Source organism: Panonychus citri, unplaced genomic scaffold (genome assembly GCF_014898815.1).
Source record: "Panonychus citri isolate SS breed McGregor unplaced genomic scaffold, ASM1489881v1 Contig00138, whole genome shotgun sequence".
In the NCBI taxonomy this organism is placed as follows: Eukaryota; Metazoa; Arthropoda; class Arachnida; order Trombidiformes; family Tetranychidae; genus Panonychus; species Panonychus citri.
The window spans coordinates 2856543-2883201 of NW_026515543.1; the positions used below are offsets into that span (position 1 = coordinate 2856543).

At 29.2% G+C, this 26659-nt stretch overlaps 1 protein-coding gene across 1 annotated transcript in view; it reads left to right on the forward strand.

Annotated features, from left to right (window-relative positions):
• Positions 1 to 26222, forward strand: part of LOC128393275 (uncharacterized) — a 49121-nt gene extending 22899 nt beyond the window's left edge. The window contains exons 2-8 of the mRNA XM_053353415.1: positions 15639 to 16380; positions 16765 to 16903; positions 17365 to 17740; positions 21125 to 21950; positions 22617 to 23001; positions 24419 to 25041; positions 25123 to 26222. Of these exons, the coding sequence (XP_053209390.1) occupies positions 15639 to 16380; positions 16765 to 16903; positions 17365 to 17740; positions 21125 to 21950; positions 22617 to 23001; positions 24419 to 25041; positions 25123 to 25802 (3771 nt within the window). The 3' untranslated portion in view covers positions 25803 to 26222. The remainder of the gene's footprint in view (positions 1 to 15638; positions 16381 to 16764; positions 16904 to 17364; positions 17741 to 21124; positions 21951 to 22616; positions 23002 to 24418; positions 25042 to 25122) is intronic.
• The last annotated feature ends 437 nt before the right edge of the window (positions 26223 to 26659 follow it).

Here is a 26659-nt window from a genome sequence, read left to right on the forward strand (position 1 = left end):
ATAAAGTAAATTATTCATCAAGTCAAACCAAACCTTTTTTTCATTTATTAATATCATATTTATATATTTACCTAGGAGTTGAAATAATCACCTGTAGTGATAAAAACAACAAACACCATGTAACTAGCTGAGTAAATAAAGGGTATATCATTTTACCTGAGAACAAGATTTGAATGTTAATGAAAATATAAAAAGCAAAACAAAAACTAAAATATCAACAAACTATTAAACTATTTGTTTACCTTTTTCATTAGGAACAGGTAAATGGGATAAATGAGATTTTGATCAATAAATGATGAAGGAAAAGTATTCCAATCAATATCTAAATCAGATTTAAAGTGAACACTTTTTTTTTATCCTCTCAGCAAGTTGATTAAATTCATGATATGAATTTTCAATGGGCAAAACTTGCTCTCTATCAACTCGTGTATTAGTTAAATCACCTTGCATATACCTACACACCTTGGCCTCAACTGAAAGTTTCAACGGTGGTATAATATTAGGTTAAGGCCTTGATGATGAGTTTACATGATTTATGTGAAAATGAATTAATTAATGATAACTGTTCACCCATAGGAATACGGGTATTTTTTTTTATTAATCAATGAGAAAGGTGGGAAAAGGTGTGTCACTTGAATATCCATCAACACGATAAGATCAAGACCTTTTCTTTTTACATGATGTTAGTGCTACAATTTCACTTTGATGATAACAGAAATGAAAGAATGGAGAAAAAAACTGTCAGAGTGTAAAAAAGGAAAGTTCTTACAAGTTTCATGAGAGGATGTACCAAGAAAAAAATCGAGAGCATGAAGAAAAAAAAAGTTCTGTCAACTAACAAACTATAATTTATTAATAACATGTTATATTTAGTGTTGTTATTATTTAATAATAATAACAATTCACTGACAGAATTGAAAAGTTTTTCATTATAATAACAATAATCATCATAATGATAATCATCGTCATCATCATTATCATTATCAACCTTGTTGGAGGGAAGCAATTTGAATGATTTCAAGACTGGAACTGGAATATGTTTCAATTAAGATTCTTAAGCAATCTTTAAGCTAAATATTAGACTGAGAATTGGGAATTTAAATTATCGCCTATTATTGTTATGGGTAATGTTTAATGATGATGTTGATGTTAATGATAACATTGTAATCAACTTGTCCACTTAGTGATAAACTATCATGATGTTAATGAAAAGCAATCAACTTTGACAAAACCATCGACTTGATTAACATGGTAGTATCATGGATCACATGATGATAATGATGATGATGATATAAAATCACTGGAATCATGAAACAACTTGAATCTCTATCATTTTGTTTCTATGTACAAAATGCTAACCAATTTCATCGAGTTAATCATCTTGATTCCTTCATCTGAATGGTGTAAATAAACAGCTAAAAGAAAACAAGAAAATACTTTTGTCCATTAGCTCAAAGTAACTGTAAATCTTTCTGATTCGGAAATTACTACATGACTATTATTCTGTGAATCAACTTAAAGATCAGGTTATGTATAATTCACTTCAACATTCTTATGATTCCATCAATGTTAAGTGCTCGAGAAAGTCCATATTTTAATGAGCCGTTCAAGTCATATGAATCTCGAGTCTAAATAAAAGCGCATTCAACTTGGTAGCCTTGGGATTTGCCTCACTTTGTGTTCTCAACATTTCATTGAACAAATTTGTTTACAATAAAACATTAATCTTAATCAGCAGAAAATATTAATAGTAAAAAATAATTTTCTCATTTGTCTTTCACATTGTACATTGTATATTATGTATACAATGAAGAGGAAATAATCTGATTGCTTGATGATTATCAAAAGCTGATAAGATTAATAATACAACATTGGAAATAAATATTATCTTTATTAAATAGATAGACTAATATTTTCCATAATAATGATTAGATAATCATTTAATCAACTGATCGAAATTCTATTCATATTAAACTGATATTATCCATGAGTTATTGGATTCTCTTGACAATCTATCAAAGTGTTATCATTAATTAACCTAATTTTATGAATGTGAACTCAAGTAAATTGCATTGAAATACAATTAATGAATTAATTGTTCTAACTATTGGTTAATTGGTAAGAAGATGAGGAAAAGTAGTGAATATGATGAAAAGAAAGAGTAAGATTCACCTTTGAAATGATTATTCCAATCGGAATGAGAGAGAGAGAGAGTAAGTTTATTATCATTATTGAAGAATGAGAAAGGTTTTATTATCTTCAGGACTGAAATTAACTTTGTCTCTGATCAGAATTTGAATATTTATCATGGAATCACCATGGAAACATTACCAATATTTTGGGAATGTAACCTGAAGATAAAGGGTTGAAGCTAATAAAAAAGACGATTTTGATGATTGTGGTATAATTTTTTCTGTCTTCACCGCAATCAAATCAGTTCAATTCTGAACAATTAGCATTAACGAATTGGTGATCACAAACCTTTCATTGATTGCGATTAAATGAAGAGTCAACGTTTGCAAAAACAATAAACAAACAATTAATTGTAAACAAAGAGACAATCAAGGTAAAAAAAGGTAAATGTTTCCAACTGTAAATCAAGTGCAATAAAAATTTTCTTTTACTTCTCATACAAAAACCAAGCAATCAGGAAATTTAATCAATCAGCAATCAACACAATTGAACAAATAATATTTGTTACTATTAAAAAATAGTAACAATTGAATGAAAAGTAAAACAATCAACTTTAAACACTGGATAATACGACAATCAGTTAAATGTATTGCAAAATGTAATCTAATACTTTCCATGTTCAGTAAATGGACTTTCATATCTACTTTAATCTAATATACAGGTCGGTACATAAAACATTTGAACGTTTTTGACGCTTAATTGCGATTAGTTGGACAATTAATTTTTAAAAATTTTTTTGATTAATTTAGAGCCTAATCATTCAGAATTTTAATAAACTTTTAATTAAATTTTTCTGATAAAAATTTTAGAAATTAAAAAGATTTTGGTGCAAAATTGATTTTTCACTTTTTTACAAAATTAACATTACGGTCTATGGGAAAAAAACAGAAATTAAAATTTTTTTCAAAATCACATGTATTCCTATGGGATTTCGCGTTTTTCACTTAAAACCTGATAACTTTTTTTTGGTTCCTAATTTTGAAATTTTGTAAAGTACATCTTGTGAATTGACGTTTTGCCTATAAATTGTGTGATTTTCGATAATTTTTCTCTGTCCGTTTGGGTACCAGGTCAATTCTCCATAGACGTGTTTTTTTTCCAAAAAACCCGTTTTTTGGAAAAAAAATTCTAATTTCTAAAATTTTTATCAGAAAAATTTAATTAAAAGTTTATTAAAATTCTGAATGATTAGGCTCTAAATTAATCAAAAAAATTTTTAAAAATTAATTGTCCAACTAATCGCAATTAAGCGTCAAAAACGTTCAAATGTTTTATGTACCGACCTGTACTTTTAGATTATATTTTAGTTTCCAAATCATTAAGAATTTTATTTCTCTCTTGGTAATTGTTGTCATCAAATTTTCAAGATAATGATTCTCAAATGTGAAATCATCATCACAATCAAAACTTTGGCTTCATCAATTGAAAATAACGTTCAACGTATACGAAACATGCAATTTCAGGCTGAAATCGAGTGACAAAATTACATAGTAACATGCAAATAAATTCAACGGTTTCATGAGTTTGTACGAGCAAGTCTTACAAATGGAAACTCAATCTAGATCAACAAAAAACTATCTCAATGAATCAAGAATTAGAAAAAAGAAGTTTTGTTTCGAACTTGTATTAGGGGTATCAATAAGTTCTGTCGTTTTTTGGTACTTCTGGTTGTTCAATTATTGCTCGAAATTTAATAGAGATAATAATTTGATTTTCTTGAAAAAATATAATTCATAAATTTTGTAAAATTAATATATTAATTAATTATTACATTTACAATTAATTTCTGGTCAAAAAAAGGTCAAAAAAAAGCCGAAATTAAAATTTTTTTTATAACATTTTGAAAGTGACCTAAAATGACCTTTGCAGAATATTTCACTAATTCTAAGATAGCCAAGATACACTTATAATCTTTTTCTTTGGTAATTGTGAACATCAACAATTAACTAATTATGGCCATTGAAAAATTCGAAATCAAAATTTGGACATTTTTTTGGAAAAATTTGAAACTTTTTGAAATTTACCATTGACTTAATGGTAAAAAAATCATTTTTCATCGATTTTCACGAAAAAATGCCCAAATTTTGATTTCGATTTTTTCAATGGCCATAATTAGTTAATTGTTGATGTTCACAATTACTAAAGAAAAAGATTATAAGTGTATCTTGGCTATCTTAGAATTAGTGAAAAATCCAAAAAGACCATTTTAGGCCACTTTGAAGAAAATCGAACAAAAAAACGGAAATTTTTGACTCTTTTTTTGACCTGATTAAATATTCATTAATTATAATTGTTTTATTGATTTTAATAGAAAAATGCGTGAATTTCAATTCGGCGAAAAAATTAAAACTAAATCATTAGCAGTTTTCAGAGAATAGCTTGATAAGCGCAAAAACGACAGAACTTATTGATACCCCTAATAATTGCATTCTCATTGTAGCTCTTTTGTTGTAAATATAATCACTTTAAGGATATTAAACAAACTAGATATCATTTGAGTTTTTGAGCATATAACCTGAAAATTTGATATGCAATTACCTGTGATGTTTTCTGCGTAAATTTAAGTGATGATTGTTGTGAGAACGAGGGACGTTAGGACATTTGATTGTTTTTTCGTTCTCATCAATTTATTCTTTTGTTACTTGGATTCTTATGGAAATTTTTGTTTACATTGTGATGAAGATCCAAGAGAACAGCAAAAATGTTTTGCTTGTTCTCTTAGTACATTGGTGACATTTACTTTCACTTTTTTTCGTTGTCATTCGATGTCTAAGATTCGTTATCATCATTATGATGTGCAAATGTCTATAAGTTTATATTACATTTTTTTGTCAGAGAGAGAGAGAGAGAGAGAGAGAGAGAGAGAGAGAGAGAGAGAGAGAGAGAGAGAGAGAGAGAGAGAGAGAGAGAGAGAGATGTATTTCACCGAGTTAACATTTCTCAACATGATGTTACTGAATAATCATAATAAAAGCAATACTTTTAGCCTCGAAATACTGTATTTCATTTTAACTGTTTTTTACTTTTGAATTTGCAGCAACAAAAAACTAACCATTTTTTTGCAAACTTTTGCAAGAGCAACAAACTCCATTGATAAAATATTAGATTGATGGAGGTTATCAAACATGAAACCCAAAAAGTCACCATTTGAAGTGCAACAAGATTGATACATGAAGTTTATGGTGTTGGTTGAGGAGGTTAAATGTAAATTGAGAGTTCATTGAAATTAACGATTTTAGGAATTGAATATATTGAATCATTTGCCATAATATGCTAATCCTAATCAAGTATTAACAGGGATTTTTAATCTATTAATATTAATACGATAAGTTGATTCTTTGGTGAAATGATGAGTTTTTTTCATTCGTTTTTCTTTCTCTCTCCCAATGCAAATAAAAATTGAAAATACAATCAAATTTGTGATAATCTAATTTCAACATTTTGATGAAATTCTGGTAACTGGGAAGTGCTGAACTAACTAAATATCAGGAAATTCAATCAACTATCAAAATTTAATCAAAAGTTTAGGTCAATTTACTATAATAATAGGCAACAATTAGTTGGCCTAATAACAAGGCAACTGCTTTTGTAATTATATCTGAGTTGAATTTAAGCTGAGAAAACCATCATCAGCTTTTATAATCATGATAATTAAACACAGAAATTGAATGGCTCAAGTAATAATATCAGTTAATTTACGTTATAAAACCATCACAGCACTAAACTACTACGATTGAGAATATATTTCTTGAACTTTCACCCTAGAATTTTATTATACAAAGCTTGAAGTAAGTAGAGTCAATTTTGTTAATTAAATCTCAGTTTATGGTCAGAAATAGAACAGATCATAAGCTATACGATAATTTGCTCTGGAAAGAGTCAAATATAATCCATATTCATCAAATTAGACAAAAACTTTTGCATGAGGATAAAAGTATAAGAATTTGCGGAGAAAATCAACTGAATACTTGTGCAAGGAGCATACATTTGGCTGTTTGTCGAATCCTTTCTTGTTATATTTCATTCAAATCGCATTTGTATTTATTGGTTAATAGATTAAGACTTGGTTTGAGTTAACCTTGTCCTCGAAAATAGCTTCGGGCATTCTCATTGCAAACACTCAGTAAAACCTTGCAATACGAATACAAGTTCGGGAAAGATCATTTTTATGTCAGTTTTTAGCCACTCTAATCAGTGAATTGACTTTCTCTATTATTTTCATGTAAAACATGAATGAAACATGAACAGAATATTGAAAACAATCGCCTTTAAATGTGACCCATGAGTCTAAATTTATATCATGATCAATAATCAAGTAGAACCGAGAAGATAATCAAAATTGTGAGCTCCATGTAATTTGTTCATCACTACAATTTAGTATCAACAATCAATTGGTAAACTATTGTTCCAATTTAATTAAATTCTCAAATCGTAACCAGGGGAAACAATTCAGATTCCAAGCTTAATCATTGTTATCTGATTATTACTTTAAATTGTACACATCACATTGAAATTTTGATAATCATGTATCTAAATCAAATTGTTGCCATTGTGGTTTTCAGGAGCACAATTAACTAACCAATTGATTTTTTCTTTATGCTGATATAATCATATTGATCAAGGTAAAATTACCACAATTAAAAATGATCAATCAATTTGTGAATTGAATAAAAAAAAAATGATTAACTTCAAGCATTCATCATGAATTCAATTGAAAAATCAATCATCACCATTGAAAATGAAACCAATAGAAAGAGATATAAAATAATCAATATTTAATCATGATTAGCTATTAATAAATGTATTTAGATAATCATTATTGATTATGGTTAAACATTATATCACAAAAATATCTAATTATTTATATATCAATGGATTAGCCAGTAAAAAAGTGATAATCTGAGTGGGATTAGTTTTGTTTTTCAACGATTTTTTTTTTCAATTGAAAACATAACCTAACCGCATTTAATTAGTTGAGATATGAGATTTAATAATGATAATTATGAGTGTTAATTGTGATATAAATGTGGAGAAAATGTTGACGATAATAATTGTTGATGATGAAGATAAATAATGGTGAAATTGTGAGTGATATTGAGAAAGACATTTAATCGTAATCATTTAATCTCGATTGAGATGAAGATTCATTTGATGATTATTGGTTAAGTCATTCAGAGAGAGTTGAAGGTAATTGTAGTTGAATGTTTTAATATAATCTATTGGTGAATGAGCTTGGAAACATGAGTTACGAGATTTGAAATATACCATGGAAAGAAAAGTCATGTAATGAATCATCATGGATTCCAAAGTTAACCTTTAAAGGTTATAACCGAAATTGATTGTGAACAGATAAATCCAATGAGAGATAATTGCAATAAAGATTAAGTTTAATCCTTGATTCCTATTGTTTAAAGACACAAATGAACAGAAATAAGGTCAAGTTATCAAGTTTCACCAATCGTAACTTTGCCTTGAACTTCAGTCCCTCAGGTTTTTCAGGCCAAGTGAATAAAAATTTTTATTATAAATTTCATCTCAACTTTCAACTTGTTTCTTCATTTCAATGATATTATTTCCCTGAAAAAGGAGATAGAACTTTCTCTTTTTTTTTATATTCCAAAATAAGGAAACGACAAAATTTATTTACATTCAAAGAATAATAAAGTTTGTATTTAGATTCTTTGATTCTCAATTTTTGATAACAAAAATTATTTTTCTCCTTCTTTTCACTTACTGAATGTTAATAGAGAAACAAATAAGTTTGATATTATATCCATAATATGGAAAAAGTTTAATGATAATTTACCGTTATTTTCGCTGAGTTAGTTATATATTAATATGCCTTTGGAAAATATTATTACATGATGTTATGAACTTTTTGCTTCGTCTTGTTATAAAGCTCTTATTATATTGTGTTAGAATTATCATCAACTGGAAAGAGAGTGTGAAAACTGAGTTTAGAGGTGAAATCAGATCGAAAGGTAAAATTAACCAAGAATATGAGATTATTAAAATGCGGCAAAATTACCTGATGAATACGTAATTATGGCTCATTAATGTTCAACAGATAACAATAAAAGCTCAAGTGAATATGAAATAAGAGCTACAGAAAATAGTGAATTGGATTGAGAGTTCGTTGAACAAGTTTTCTTATTGATTCTGAAAAAGTCATTAAGTAGGTCAAATAAAAGGTTACAGATAATCTTGAGATATTTGATGTTTCTTGAAACGAAATTATTATCAAATCATTCAACTTAGAAAACCTGAACATAATCAATAGTTAAAAAAAGTCGCTTTTGATAAATTTATCAATGGTTCATTCAAATTTCGCGCCATCAAATTTTTCGTTCAATTCTTTGATTTATTGAGCGGTCAAATTGTAATTAGTATTTCTGAACTTTTCCACAAATTTAAGGTTCGTGATTATGTCAATCTTACACCTTGAACGTAGTAAAATTTGTACAAAATTGGAGATCAAAAAAATAAATGGATCGAGCTGATTATCATTCTCCTTGTACTCATTAATTAGATTAATTTAACATGCTAAATATTATCAAGCTTATGGATTATACTAATTGACTAATCAACTAACTGTTTGAAGAAAATGCTATCAGATAGTTTCATTAGATATAGATGATAATTATACCTTTCTCAGCCTAATTGTTTGAGAAAGATTAATTAGAGAAAAAGATTTCCTCCTGATCATAATTAAGAATTGACAATTAACTTTTTTTTCAAACAATGTTGACAAATTTTAAAACTTTTTTTCGTCTATTCAATAAAACCCCAAGTGAATCAATATAAAGGCTTATGATTAGCAATTAAACATTGATACAATTTATTCAATTCTCAGGTAATTAAACTCATGATGTATTGATGAATATACGATAATTGGAGGTAAATTTTCAGAAATTTAACTGATCAGATTTATTTTTGGAAAAATTAATTAATCTTGAAGATAATCTAAGCTGCTCTTAGTTAATTTATCTAAATGATGTTTAATAATCAATAATATTTACTATTCTCATAGAATATTAATGAATTTCTGGTTTACAGGAAAAAGAAGGTTATTTTTTCATGGTTTTCTTTATCTTCAATTCTCATTACATGTCTCATGTTATTGCTGAATTAATAAGATTCCCATTTTCTTTCTGATATCTTCATCTTCTTCATCAAGTGAATGATAATATTTTTCCATGACAGAGTAAATTCTGACTAATTGAACTTATCTGTTTCTCCTTAAAGGTAAAAGAGATTTTCAACAAAATTCTAATAATAGTAATTTTCGTTTTTTCTCTCCTTCTCTTCTCACCTTAATTCGTCCTTGTCAAATACAATATTATCTCATTGAGTATGTCTCTGTGTTTAGTTTCATATCCATGATAATTCAGTAGTAGATATATAAAAGTTTCTCATGAAGGTGAGAATTGAAACTGAACTTTTGGCAAGCTTAATCTGCTTCAATCTCCATGGATTCATGATAAGATACAATTGAGACTTTGAAACTTTTTTCTTATTCATTCTGTCAGAATTTGTTTTTTCTTTCTCTTCCATGGTATTACCTGAGAGTAGAACTGAAATAATCATGATAAAGGGTGACAAGAATACTAAATTCTCTCTCTCTCTCTCTCTTTCTGAATTATCTTTCAGTCTGGTTGAGGTTTGCAAATGTAACGGTTTTTTTTCAGTCACTTAATAGGATTGATTAAGTGAATCAGATTGAGTTTTGATCTTAATATGAAATGTGATTGAATTTGATTAATCCAATCTGAATGTGTGTAGATATTGATTATCAAATCATTATTGTTGTCAAATTGTCATCAGATTGTTGATTAATGTTGTCATATGGGTAAATTTAATCCATTTGGTTAACTGTAGTTAATTGATTGTGTGTTTACATAATTTGTGAATTTGAGGATAATTTAACTGCACAGGTAAGATAACATTTTCTAGGTGAATAACCAATTAATTAATTGTGACGAACTTTTTTTTTCTCCACCTCTTTTTCTGCTGATTCTCTCAATTAATCAGCTAATGATATTATTACTTAGATTGGAGAGCATTTAATTCAACTGATTAAATCAACTTTCAGCTGTATTTATCAATAATTAACAATGAAAGTGATTAATTGATTGATTTTTTTTTCATCATTTTAAATCTACATGTAATACTTGATAATTATTGGTAACAAATGTTAGTGTGAATACAGTTTATTGTTATTTGTGTTACTCTGATTCTGATTAGATTCTGAATTGATTACATGTTCAAGAAATTCCCCTGAGGCTGTTGAAGACCAACAAGATTAAGAGAAGGTGATAACATCCAGAGAGAGAGAGAGAGAGAGAGAGAGAGAGAAATGGGGGCAAGATTATGATGATGATAAAGATTAAGAAAAAAAGAGGCTGAGAATTGGTGATATGTATTGAAATGGAATTGCGAAAGATGAGTTTCAATGAGAAGATGAAGATGATTAGAGTGTAATTGATTTCAGTTCGTTTTTTTATCTTCTCTCTTTTATCTTCATTCTTGCTGAATAATCTTGTTTTCCATTGTATTCTTGATAATAAACTCCCATGTTGATAAAAGGTAATCCTTTCACTTTCTTTCACCATGTTATCCGATTTTACTCTTACTTTTCTTTTCTCTTCCCTTTCTTTGAACATGAAAAAGAAGGAAAAAAACTCATAGTAATCAAACAATTATTCAATATCACCATCTACCGAATAGCTACCATGCAAATCAAGTATAATTCTGTTCATCAGCATCATCATCATACTCATTGAACCACATATTAACTCATTTCCGTTTCCTTTATCTACTCCCTTTTATCCTCATCTTTATAATCAGAATAAAAGGAAAAATCTATTGAAACGAAACCTAATTTGTTCCAGATTATCTAATGAACTTTTTACCTCCATCAAACCTAATTCAGATTCAATGTAATCAGCTCAATTTCGTCCAATGATATCATGAGAAGTTAATTTACTCTCTCACAGTCTCTCTCTCTCTCTCTCTCTCTCTTGTGTTATTTAATTAGTTTCAATTATTTCATCGACATGTTGATAAGGTAACATTGGCAAATTGTTGGAAAAGTAAAATGATAACAATAAAAATCACCAAGGAAACAGAATAACCAATTTTCTCCAGATTATTCATTCAATTTGAACGAGAATCAACTGATTACCTATTTTTTTGTTGATTGGATTATCATTTGAAACTGATGATTATCATCATGGTAAACGAGATTTACCTTTGAGTAAAAATCTTATAAACAGAAATCATCACTAAAGTACAAGAATACAATTTCTATTCACATCATAGTATTTACAGGGAAAAGTTTTTCCCTCTCTGAGTAAACAGAATTCATTCCCATGTAGATTAAGAGATTGAAGAAACAAGCTTGAATAGGAACGTTAGAATACTTTGAGAGAACTATGAAACCTTGTTGTTAATCAAGTCGAGGTTCAGTGGACACAATAGACTTGAAAAGAACTGCAAAAGAAATATGAAATCATAAAGGAATAATAGAATAAGAAGAAAATTCGAAAAGTTCTAAAGCTAAAAGTCGAATGAAAGTTAGATGATAATACTATCTTCACTTCACCTCATAAGGATCAACTTAAAGTTTGGGTTGGGGATCATGAAAAAAAGATGAAATTCTAACAAAACTATCTCATCATGAGTGGTCATCAACATGATGACCATCCATAGATTATCATTGTAAAATTCAAGAAACATTTCTCAATATGTGAAGTCCATTTTTTTTTATTCATTGTTGACTCACTTCCTTATCCTGATAGTCCATAAGTAATAAATTGAAAGGAAGTAAGAAAAAATTTCTTCCATTCAACTATTCAAATCTCATGATCATGAAGTCAAATCCACCCGAACAATTGACTTGAAAATATATTATATTGTTATTATTACCCAAATGAGTAATAATATCAATCGCAATTGTCAATATTCAATTGTAACACCATAATAATAAAAGTCCAATCAAAATGAATTTATCATGATAATATTTTTACCCTGAAAATTACGTTATTATTATCATTATGATTCGTAATTTGTTTACGATTATCATAACTAAAATGAAACGTTTAAATTGATCAATAAATCAGTGGTATTCAAGAAAATATCTGAATGAAAATTTGTATAATAATCACCATGAATTTCAGATTCTAATACAATTACAATTTGAACGTAATTTAATATATTCAGAAGTTGAAAAGTTGATTGAAATTGTTTCGAGACTTTTCTATTAATTGTATTGACTCATTATTCTTGTTGACAATAAGATATTATTAATATTACCTATGGTCCTGGTTTTTACACCCAATTTGATGAAAATTTTAGCAATTCACATGAGAATCGTTATTCTGATATTGATTTATTTCATCAAATTTACCTTGTTGATTATGATAGTTGATCAAATTGCATCAGTTTGATTTTATATGGACGATCAATTTCACCTTCTAATATATTAGATCATCTTTAAGGTATCGATAACAACAAGGAAATGATATTGATCATGATGATGATGAGTCTCTCACCTGAACGATAAATATTATCATTATTATTATTATTATTTCTGTAAAGATGATCAACCCAAATACCAACAATTACGATAATATAAAACATCATTGTAAATACTGATCATTAAATTTGGACAATTGGTTATCGTAAATCTTTTGTTCAGTTCATTGAATTTATATATATATATATTAATATAATGGTTGTTATTAATTTGAAGATATCGATTTATTTTTCGTTATATAATAAATACACAAATTGTAGTGAAAATCAATACCTGTAGTTTAAGTAAAAAAATGGTTATCATTAATTGTCAAGGTATTGAGCAATTTAATGATGCAGTAAGATGAAATTGTAATCAAAAACTTCATCTCACAATCAATAGTAAAGTAAAAACAATCATTACTTTACCTTTAACCATCATCATGAGTTATTTGTATGAGATGAAATAATAACGGTTAATAAAAAAGCATCCTCATCAATTTTCAAATACAGAAAAAAAATTGATTACAATCTGTTGTTGGTGTTACTTTCCAGTAAGTCCAATCTAATAATGGTCAAGACAAACTGGACAATCATTATATTTATAAGTTTTGTCTTATTATTATCTTTGTTGTCTTTTTGTCCCCTTGCTTTTATCATCCAAGATAAATTACTCAGGTCAACCTATTCCTTTGACCTTAAGTGTAAAGTTGTTTATTTGTCAGTCAAGATTAAGTATCAAACTGGACATCGTTGTTTTCATTAAAGGTGATGAAATTTACTAATTGTAATCAAATTTATTTTCCTGCCCAATTGTTGGTTGACATTATTTATCAATGATAAGGAAACTTGTATGTCAATAGTATTGTTATTTATTGTAAGTTGTTTATTGTTGGTGGTGGTGATTGTGATTGTGATAATCTCATGTTCAACTTGTTGGTAAACATTTCAAATGATTTATAAACTATTATAACAACGATACTAATCTAATATATACTACTCATGGTACTTGACAATTTCCAATAAGGAATAAGGTGAAAATGAAAAGTTCCTAACTGAATTTTTGAAATACTTCAATACATTACCTACAAGATTGACTTTTACTTTTTCTTTCATGGAGATCATCATTTACCTGAGTTCTTTTATTATCTTCATTATCATTTATATACTTTGATATATATATATTTTGTATTAAAATTCCTTGTTAATAGTCAACAATGATTTCCATTCTAATCATTATCATCATTAACTTGATGATGATAATATTGATATCATGGAAAATAAAAGCTATGTAAACTATTATATGAGTTTTTTTTTTCATTTTCTATTCCTTTTGACTGAATTTTCATGATCAAAATGGTAACATCAAATATCCATTAGTAAAGATAAATTGTTATTGACTGGTGACAATTCTGAGAGGAAGAAAGCGAGAGAAACAGAGAAAGAGATGATGATGATGATGATGATGATAATTCTGTTGCCATTCAGAGCAATCTGATGAAAGGAAAAGTAGATCTAACAATCAGTTTTGAGCTGATCGCATTTTAAGGAGGAGTAATTCAGTGTATGGACAGAATATGATAAAGGAATGAGAGAGTAAAAGCTTGAAGATGAGGATAAAAAAAAGAGGAGAATTTTTTTCAACCTCGATACTATTTAAAGGTGAGCAATTTGATTCTACAAAATCAACTTACCCAAAGTTGAAATGACAAGTAAATGTTTCGTTGTAAATTGAAATGTGAACAGGTAACGTCAACGAGAAGGGAAAAAATAATAAGAAAAAAAATTCGATAATAGGTAAAGTATCAGGTAGAAATCAATCGAATATCATTAAGAACTTACATAATTGTTGACATCTTTTTCTTTTGCCCTTTCTTTTCTAATTTGAGTCAGGAAGATTTCATGTTGAAGGTAATGGATGACATGGTGATGAGAATGAAAAAAAAAGTTCTGAAAGAGAAAAAGGATAAAGTTTCCTTTCAGTTTTTTTCTCTCTATTCTTCTTATCATGTTTCTCTGTTGGTATTGAACTTTTTTCTTCTTCTTCAGGTTTTTTTCAAAGAGAAGATGAAAAATTTACTCAAAGTAAGAAGAAGTCGAAATTAGTAAGAGAAAAGTGCAAGTTTGATAAGAATCGATGCTGAGATTATCAATTCACGCTAATCTGATATTACTTTTCATTCCAAGATTATGATAAAGTCTATTGAATTTTTATTCTATTATTATTTTTATTTATCTTCCATGATAATCTTCATCTTAACCTTTTTAGCGAAGAATAAGAGAAGATGAGGAAAAAAAAAGGGAGATGATGATAAAATATGATCTTTCTTATTTTTCTCTTTCTTTCATCATCTTTAAGATGAAGATAATAGTAAAATGTATGAACTTTTCTGCTCTTCCAACGAAATAAAAAAAGTTTCCAATTCAAATATGTTATCATGATCAGAATCAAGAATTTCACTTTAGAGACCATGGGTTAAGATGATTCATTTTCTGATTTGATTTTCTTATCAAATTTTCTAGATATTCATTGCTCTGAACAATCCAAATACTCATGATGATCATCTTATTATTTATTTTGCTCTGTTTTTTTTGTGAATAAAAAATTGGAATATTTTTATCAACATAATTTTCTTATTCAACTTTTTCTAATATTTTTCTTAATAATTCTTTGATTTTCTCCAATTCTCAGATAATCGATGAGATTATTATGATATCATCATGATACATTACGAAATAATAACAACCTAATTAGATAACGAAATATTATCATTACATTTTAATAGTGATTTTTGAATTCTCACTCAATAGTGTTTCTATTTTCAGTTGAAACTTTCGTTTACTTTTCCATGAGGATTCAATACAGAGAATTAAATTTCTTCAAAGATTATCATCATTTAATTTGTCTCTCTATTTTCTAATTTTTTTAGGTTCTTGCTAATCGTGATTCTCAAATTGACAAGAGCTATTTACGATCTGACCTTTCGTCGGACATGTTACGTGAAATCGATGAACTTTGGTTCCATTTACTTTCGTGTATCGATATATACAAATTAAAGGCTAACGCACTTCTTAATATTGACTTCATGATGTCCGCAGTTCAAAGTTCATCAATTTCATATTATCGATCAGTATTGGAATTGGTTCGTGGTCGAATCATTGATTGGGAAGTTGATCTTTTATACCATATGACCAAACAATCGGTCAACATTGTCTCTCAAAATACTGACCAATTATCAATTGAGATACTTTTATGGTTAAGACCTTTTGCTGCTGCAATAGCAGAATCAACAAGTGGATTATCAGTAAACACAATCGGCTCAAAATTGATGGCCAAAAGTCCGACAGATGTAAATAACCATGATAATAATAAAGATAATAATAATAATAGTCCAGCCTGTGCACCGATAAGCCGTTTCTTTGAATCTAAATACCTTGAGAATCTTGTTCGCGATACAGTTAATTGGTGTTCTCGTTATCCTGGTCCCATGTTAATACCAATTAACTCATGGCTTCATTTACCTCTTCCAATGCAAGTCTCTGTGATATCATGTCCATTTCCGATAACCCGTGCAACCTTAACAAGTGACCATCAGAATTTAATCTTTTGCAATAAAAAGTTACTTCATTTCTTTAATCTTGCTTCAAAAACTTTAATTAAATCGATCGAAGGTAAGACTTTTTAACTAATCACAATCAAATTAATCCAATTTGATGATAACCAAACACTATTAACATTAAAAAAAAAGTAAATATAAAGTTGAAAATTTTACTTTTTACATAATCAGATTAAATGTTAATCATTTCAAGTTACAATAATATTATTAGATTAAATTGTTGATGATGTTGATTTAAGATACAACAAAAATAATCAAGACTTAATCAACTCAAATTGAAAGGTTGGGAATAGGTAAAGGAAATTTAATTTGTCCAATCAGCTGATTAAAACTTTTTTTTCCAGGCTTATGTTTACTTGGACTTTGTTGTTGTTGGACGTTTATTGAATACGAAAATTTATTGGTTTTTTTTTGCTTCTTTCTTTTTGCTTGACCATAGGTCACCGAGAAACCATTACGTGCCTAGATATTTCCTCGACTGGACGTTATCTGGTTACAGGTAGCGAGGATACTTCTGTGATCTTATGGGAAATTGACACGGAAGGTGAAATTGAATGTAACATGAGATACCGATTAGGGTAAGTTGATCGGTTTGAATTTCTTAAAATCTTCTTAAAACTCAGATTATCTCTCATGAAAATCAATCCAGAATTATCATAGAATTCCTTTTTATGAATATTCTGGTCTACCATCAGTTTGATATTATATTTATTGACCTTTACATAGTATAATCACCTTATAAAACCATGGGGAGTGTTGATGGTTGTTGATCAGATATTATCATGTTTAGATAATTAATCACCAGAAAATTCAACACCAACATTGTTGGGTCAACATGATTTTGGATGACATGAAGTCATCAACAGGAGAGACAATAAATTTTAATGATGTTATCATGAACCTGAGTTTATCTTTCATGATGATGAAAACAATTGTTTTCTTTTTCAAATAATTTCAATTTATTTGATTAATCATGTTTTCCTTTTGTTTTCATCTTCTCTTTTTGGCTGAATACTTGGTGATTCTAATGTTAATACAGTCACCATGTAGCTGGAGTTTTGTGCACAGCGATAACTCATAATGAAGAGTTCATCTTATCAGGCTCTGAGATTGGAGCGGTTTGTGTTGTACGATTAGAAAGTGGCCTTCTAATTGGACGACTGGAGCATCATCGTGGTATGATAACATGTATCAAAGTTAATTCTGATGATGATATTTTCGCCACTGGGTCAACCGATTGTTCAGTAACAATCTGGTCTCTGGATAGTTTCTGTGTTCTCAATCAAATCTTCCTACCCAAAGCAATACTTCACATGGACATTTCAATGGATTCAACTTTCCTCATGCTTGCCCTGGAGGATAATAAGGTTCACATAAGATCCTTAATAACAGGATCAGAAGTTCATATTTTATCAGTAAGTATTTTTCAAACTTCCTCTTTTCCCTCCCTTTCATCAGATTTCATGGATAAGAAAACTAAATCAAACCAATTATTATCATTGCAACTCCTTGTAACCCAAATTGAATATCAACAACTTGCCCTTACCTGGTTACTAGAAAAGCTTATTCAGTTATCTAGGTAACAGTCGAGAAAAAAATGAAGCTTATTACTTAACCTCACAATTTTATTCAACCGATCTATCGGTCTCTTTATTATTATCAATATCGTCAGTATCTTAATAGTTATGCTTCAAACTTTAACAATGTTAACGATTCAAAATAAATTCATGTTGGTTGATCAATAATTCATTATGAATTAATGATAACAATGAATTAAAACCTCGAAAATAGTGAAAAAAAGTTCTAAAGGTAAAAAGAAATCGTTATTAACAAAGGTAATTATCGATAACTTTATTGTAAAAAGTTTACCAGAATATTGGGATTGAATATTTTTCCATGAGAAACTTTTACCTCAACTTTTCAAGTCAGAATAAAATCTTACATTATTAATATATTAGTTATAATATATTACATTAGTTTATTGCTTAGCCATTGTATCTCTTAATTGAATCATAAATGTTCAGGGTACATGATGAACAATTAGCTAACTATTAACTCTTTCCATACATATATATATGTTTAATACATTTTGATGATGGAAGTAAAAATTTCCATCAGTTAATTGAACTGATAATCAATTGGTTATCATCATTTGGTGGGTTGATGATGAAACCATTATTCTGGTAAAAGTGTAATTTCAATATGAATCACGATTATAATCAATCAAAAATTGAGTCGGTTGTGAGTTAATCATTGTTTTTATCATCATTAATTTTCAGGTAACATTTAACTTAAGTGTTGGTGGTATTGTTTAAGTTTGAATGTGAAATTTTCACCAGAATAAATTGTGTTCATTGTGTTCAAGTCTCTCAAATCTCACGAAGTTGATTGAGCCAAGAATCATTATTCTGACATGAATCTTTCCATGCTGATGATGATGATGAGATATACTGAGTGTTTCTCATCATTTCAAGTTCATTTACTTTGTTCACTTTCCCTCATACCTTAATTGTACTTGTGATAATTAGTTTTCCTCATGAATTCTGTGTAATCACTGAGTTTTTTTTCCAGTTAATCATACTGAATGAAACTCTTAATTGATTTCTAAGGTGACGGTCATGACCTTTTTTTTAGTTGTTAGTATTTCTAGTAAACTGTAATAATCATAGCATGGTCAGAGCACTTTGACAATCGTAACTGGACACTTTGTGATGAAGATTAGGAGGAATGATGATGTTGATATAATCTTCAGGTCTATTGTTTTACCTTGATGAGGTTCTCAACACTTATATTTGATTTCCTTTGCTCTTTAAATACTAACTGGTCAACAGAAGTAAGAAATATAATAATATATTATAACATATTAGACTGGACAAGTGAAAAGTAGGTCAAGTAATTCATTAGGAGTGAGTCAGACAATCAGGAAAAACATTGTCACTCTTGTTGATTTTGCCTCTTTAGCTGAAACTATCTGCTGGGAGTTTTTTTCCACCTCAACTCTTTGAATAATTTTCATGAGGAAAATGAGTATCTACCTGTTCAGTTAATAAATTCAAACAGAATTATAATCATTAAGTTGAACTTTCTCTCCCTCTCTTAATGACTGATGTTGACTTTTTTGCCTCTCATGTAATCAGATTAATCGTACAACAATTTAGAGGAAAATTGTTGAGGTAAAAACTTAATTTTTTCCCATCAAGATGAACAAGAAAAAGTGTCAAGATGTAGTTAGCATTTTGTAACATCAGTTGATGATGATGATAATTTACCTGATGACATGAAGATAGAGTCAGTTTGATATGAAGTTTCAGCACGAAGTTTGAACTTTGTTTTAGATGAAAAGAAAATAATTTAAATATATTGGAAAAGTAAACCAATAGACTCAATAGAAATTGACCATCACGATGATATTCTGTCAAAATGAAATTAAAGAACCGAAACTGGATGAGCATCATCATCAGCTCTTCATGATGATGATGATGCCGAATGATTAAAAAGATGATAATTCATTTATTACTATGATGATGATCGGTTATCATGATACAATAATGATAAGATAAAAAGATCAGTGTCATTTGTTTTCTCATCAGCTAATAATCATGTTTATCATTACCTTGAATCAGAATTTCTTATCCCATGATAATCATGATAACATTCATTCTTGACACATATTATTATATCTTCAATATTAGATTACGTTTCCATCAATACTCATGTATAATGAAAATCTTTGGGTGGGTATTCATCTGTTTCCAAAGTTTGCAGAAAACTTTTTCATTATAATGATAATATTTGTATTTTGTTTTCATTTCATTTGCTACCAGAATTAGTATCAGGAAATTGTCTCGATTTGTTTATCATTCTCATGATTGTATGGTTTGAACTTGAGATGAGGAGAGAAACAAAATTCTGGGAAGAAATATTATAAATTCTAAAGGGGATTGGATCAAGATGATGGATTCTATGAGATTAAATTTGGGTTCAATTTGTTTGATTATCACGCTAATATAAGGTTATCACATTTCTCATTTCATGGTAAAAATTTTTACCCTGAAATGTTCAATGAAAAGTACACGATAAATATTCAATCAATATACTAATAGATAATCATATTTACCTGTCTGTTTATTAACATTTCCTTTGTCTTATCAATTGTTTTTCTAATGGTTCAAAGGTTATCCTGTCATAACCTTGTGTTCATGTGAACCTTTTGTATACATAATATTCATAAATTTCATCTTCTACATGATTGTACCCTTCATGTTTCACTTTGATCCTTCATTCATTTAGAATTGAAGGGAAAAATAATTAAGAAAATGCCATTAATTAGGCGATGCAATAAATATATAAGATTCTCATATGATTAGACTTGGGATTGTAATTAATTAGCTGATTCTGTTTACTTGCAAAGTCATTGAACTTGATACACATGATACTCAGTTTCATGTAAAAAGAAACACTCGATATTAAAGGTTATATTACTTGTTCCATGGTGAACTTTTTTTCCACCATGTTATCTGTTCATTGTTCAAACATGATCATCATCATGAAATGATAACATGTATATATAAGAAGTTAAGTAAACATGTCATGAGTTTTATCGTCTATTGTTTCAGATTTCAATGTGAAGAAAAAAATTCAAACCATTGTAATGATAATTTCCCATTGAAATTGCAGGAAAACTTTTCATTTCTCTCAGTTGGAAATTGATAATCATCATGTTATCATAATATTGCAACTTTGAATAATCTTTTTTATTTTTCTCTTTTATCCTTTTTTGTTATTTTACTTTTTATTAGGAACATCAAATCAATTCCATTGTGAGTTATGTTAAATTTGCTGAGGATTCAAGTCGAGCCATTTTGGGAACCGGTGATGGAAAGTTACACATTTACGATGTCCACTCTGCCCATTTGACCCAAACTCTCACCTCTCATCAGGATATGATAACTTCCATCATAAGTCAACCTTGTGATAAATATTTACTTACCTGTGGAACATCAAAAATAATAATCTGGAACTTTTATGCTCGAAAAAAGGTTGAATCTTCTTTAGGTGTTTCTTCTGGTCCAGTATCTAATTTGTATGCAACAACATCCGCATCAATTGTTAATTCATCAACAAATATCAATGCAAATTCATCATCATCAACAGCAAATAATATCACCAACAATGAACCAAATAACAATACCAATATAAACCTTAATAATAATAATACTAACCTTAATTTCAATGCAACCACAACAACAACATCAAGTATCAACACCAACAACAGTAACTACAATGTTAATAATAATGATATTATAAATAATAGTGTTAATGGTAATAATAATAAGGTAAATTTAAATGCTTCGGTTAATAATAATAATAATGGTAATTTAATTGCTCCAACCAATGGTTCAACTGCGATCGTTTCATCATCAACGACAACTTTAAATGCAAATTTAACTAATTCACGTACCATTGGAAGGTCATCTTTGACCCAATCTAATCGTTCAGGTGATCAAGACTCTTGTACAAATATCTCTTCTCGCTCATCTTCCCTGAAGGTGAAAAAGTTTGAACAACATTCTGATCCAATTACCTGTCTGTCAGTTTCAAGGGATGGCACCTATGCAGTTACAGGTAAGTTCAGGGGTCTTTTCATGAGGATGAACTTTGTTTTACTTTCTCTCTCTCTCTCTATTTGATATTGACATCCCTTCAGGCTAATTGTTGAGTTACACTTTTTAACAATCTTGTTTCATGTTATCGTTTTTCTGCCCATTTTCACATAATGTTTACTTTTAATTGAATTGATTGTTACTAATTAATTTGTTAGTTATCATTAGTTGTTGCACTTTTATAATAGATAATTTTTTTAACGTTTAATTGATTATTGATTTCAAAGGTAAATTAATGATTATAAAGTTGTGCTCATGGATTTTACCTTAACAATTTGATTTATTTTTACTGATAACTTCTTAATCAGTTGCATTCATTTTCAAGATTGATAATGTTATCTGTGAGTGAGTTGATTGTCTAAATGTTACAACTATTGAGAAATAATTAGCTAATTTAGTTATCATTATCAATAGATGTGATTTAAAATTCTGGTCAGATAAAGTGATTAACATCATAATGGTGATGATTAAGCTGATAATTACCATTGATTTACTTTTCTCGAAATCATTTTCAATTCATCTCATGATCAACTATTATAATCTCAACAAAAAGGCTGAGAGAGAGAGAGAGAGAGAGTTAATAACATTACAATATTGATTAACTGTTATTATTACAACAATTTAAAAGGTTCTCGAGATTTTCTGGTCAAAGTTTGGAACCTTTCCTCTGGTGAAACTCATGCAACCCTTTGTGGTCACTCTGGTTCCATAACCTGTGTTACCTTTTCACCAAATGGTTTTTTCTGTGTCTCCGGATCGGAAGATAAATCAATCCGTGTATGGTCACTAACCCTTGGTTTGAAGGTTTTCATTTACACTGACCACTCAAGTCCATTGACCTCAATTTTTGTTAGCAATGACTCTCGACGAATACTTTCCGTTGACACTTCTGGCTGTCATCGCCTCTGGAAAGCCGATACAGGTAACACTCTGGTCAGTACGGTTAAAACGGTCAACATGGTCAACATGTTTGGTAACACGGTATTTTCAGTTGGCGGTAAAAATGATAACAGGTAAGTGACCACTCAAAGTAAAAACCTTTGACAATACCTAATGAGTTAAATTGAAATGAATTAATTTCAAACTCAATTTGTGAAGTTAAAAAAAAGCGGTTTCATCAATATCTCATGATAGCCATGAATTGATATAAATTCAGAGTAAACACCTAATCGTTAATCCTGTTAATCCTTTGACAAAAGATTTTCAAGTCAATCAGTTTTGAATTAATCTCGTTCCATTAAATTGTTATCACTATTAAACACTTATCACAATTTAATCTACTTTGCAAACTTTGAGTTTGAATTTCAATTCCAAATCAATTGTAATTATACAGGGGAAAAAAATGAAAGCATCAACAGTTTTCATCTAAATTTGATTAACTCTAATTCTAAATTTACATGTTCATAATTTCATGAGTATTCAAAGTTTCCATGAATCGTTCAATCTGAATATTGAATCGTATCTAAAACCAAACTTGAACAGAGGTAAAGAGAGAAAAGTTAGAAGTAAAATTCAAATCAAATGTTGAATTGAAAAGAAAATTCAATCAATCTCATCATGGAAATCATTCTGTTCATGATGGTGAACATAAAGTTTACCTTTTACTGGTGAGAAATTCAATGATTGCAATAGAAAATCAATTTAATCACCATTATAGTTATTCAAGTGGAAAAGGGTAATGATGAATATATAAAACCAACATCAACAATTTGAAAATCAAAGAGAAAGAAAGAAAGAAAGAGAAAAGTTCTGAATTTAAAATCGAAAGTTGAACAATGAGAGAAATTGAAAGAAACGAATCCATTTACCATTCTCATGAAATGATAACATCATGTTGGTTTCAATTTTCGTGTTGAAAATCTCTTGATGATGTTTCCTCTTTAAAAGAGGTTGATAATATTACCTTAGGGTAAAAAGAAGATTCTTTGGAAAAGTTTTTCTTTCTAACTGTACATCTCTTTGGGTATAAAAGTCATCAAGTTTTCCAAGACAAGAATAAGATAACATGATATTATTTTGATCTTTCTGTTGAAATGCTGAATAATAAGCATTGAGAATAAGTGAGTAAGTGAATGAGTGAATGAGGGATACAAATATCATTGCGATCAATAAAATTTCAACCAGATTTTAGCCTAAGGGTAAATCTTATATTATCATTAAAGATATTTGGATATTTTGTCTACTCTCATCGTCTTATCATCTTCTTTTCATCTTTGTAATACGTCATCATCCTAATTTTTGGCATCTTTAGGTTAACCATGTAAATAATATCTTGACAAGCTTATCATTACTATTTAACCTTTACCTTTTCACCTTGAGTTTCTCATTCTGTTAGGTTACCTGATAGATTTTGTTATCGATTCATTTGGTTAACCTTTACTTGAAATTGTCTAATTGTTATTGTTTTTTTTTGTGTTTAATTGTGTCCAGTTTACGATATTGGTCAGTTTATGAACCCGATCTTGAGAAATCAGTTTCTCATAGTGAACCGATAACATGTTACACTTGTACCTACGATGGGTCAACAATTATCACTGGTTCACAAGATATGTCATTAAAGGTATGGGAAGTGTCCACCGGTAAACTGACCCAAGTACTTGTTGGTCATGAAGAGCCAATATCATGTGTCTCCTCGGCTCCATTAATCCAATCAATGGTTGTCTCTGGATCACAAGATTGTAATCTAATTGTTTGGGATACGACCACAGGTAATGTAACCTTTACACTTACTGGACACACTGCGACAATTTTATCGGTTCAACTGTCAATTGATGGTCGAGTTGCCATCTCTGCAGCCGAGGATAATACAATAATGGCCTGGAATGCACTTGAAACTGGTCAACGAATCGCTCTGGTTGATATTCATCACACAATTTCCCATATCGGATTAAGTTTAAGTTTAAATCAAATTGTTGTACAATTAAAAAATAATAATCTACTTCCTATCATCAAGTTTCATAATAATCCAGCCAAAACTATGACACTTGACCTTCCGCTTCCGGGAACACCCAATGAAGATAAATTATCATCGCACCTTAAAAGTTTCCTAACAGGTAATAAATTTTATTGATTATTCACAATAGTAAATACTTATTTCCAATATGTATGATTAACTAATTTACTTTTAATTGTAGGAGCAAATCGTAAATTGGTTGGTCGTGGTAATCTTAAACGAGAGCAATCATTTGATTCATTTTGCTGGGATCAACTTCACCGAGGTGTTAGTATTGATGATTTCAGGAAAATATCCGCTCTTCAGGCCAATACTGGATCACCGATGGGATCTCGTGATAATCTTGCCACAGCGGGTATCATTTGGGATGGTACAGGGGTCACATCAAGTTTAACGGGAAACGATCGTAACTATAATCGCCTCTTAAGACTAAGCAATAAACCCGCTGGACCAAAGCAGAAAATGTTGAAAAAACAACAGTCCATGTTTGCCTTTTTCCCGGAACATTCAACACCTTCAACCTTTACCACCACTGTACCCACCCCACCAGTTACAGCTCTACGTGTAGCCTCATCCATGGTACCTACAGGGTTACCTTTAACTGCTTCTGTTCAACTTTCAACTATACCAACAACAGAATTACCAACCCAATTGGCCACAACATCTTCTACAGGTCAAAATGTAACCGATCCCATCACTCATTCACCACTGGTCAAACCATTGACACCTAAAAAACTGACCCATGCACAAGGTCGTCCACCTTCAAGATCACAAAGTCTTGAGGAACAACAAACCGAATCTGTATCAACCAAACTTCAAAAACAGTCGAAAACTTTTGATCCAAATGTCCAAGAAAAATAATAATCAACTTAAATGTTATTATAATCCTTTTGCCATTGATAATCCCTTTATATTGTTTATCTAAAATTAAATGTTACCTCACACAATACAAACAATGTTTGTTTTTAGTAATTTAAAAGCACCAAAACAATATAAAAACAACAACAATTTAAATCTCAACAGTAAAATCAAATTAATAGCAGAGCACAAATTTAGACACAAAACTATTAATCCCACATTCAAACAATTAAAACTAATCTTTGTAACTTTATCGATCTCTCAATGTAACAATTAACCTCGTAATTGTAATTCAACCGATCTCATACAAACTAAACACTCTCCCCATAATAATAAATATTACGTTTATGTTGTAAAGTTTAAAGGTTATTGTTAATAAATATCTTCTTTTAATTGACCATTACTGATGGTCCATCAGACAAAATAAACTTTCAAATTCTGGTTCAACAGATTTTCTGTTCGGTGCTGCCATCTGACAAACAGCATTGTAACTACACTAGAATGTGAAATTGACAATAGATGGAAGCAGATGAAGAGGTAAATGAGTTTATCCATTTAGATGATAAATTGGATCTACAATTGTAATTAGTTACAGTGATTAAAGATTATCTTACTGAATTGTTAATTAATGGGAAAATTAAAATTATCCCCACACAATTAATTGGGATAAACATTTACCGTTATAAAAGTAAAACTCATAAATGATCAACCGATTAACAAGCATCTTAATGGTCTCTTGCAATAATTTGAGTATTTTTGTCCTCCACCAAGTAAATTGTTTGCAATTCAATTGAATTTTCAAATGCAAACTTACATTAATGATCAATTTCAATTCAAATAATTAACCTTTTATTGCCTTT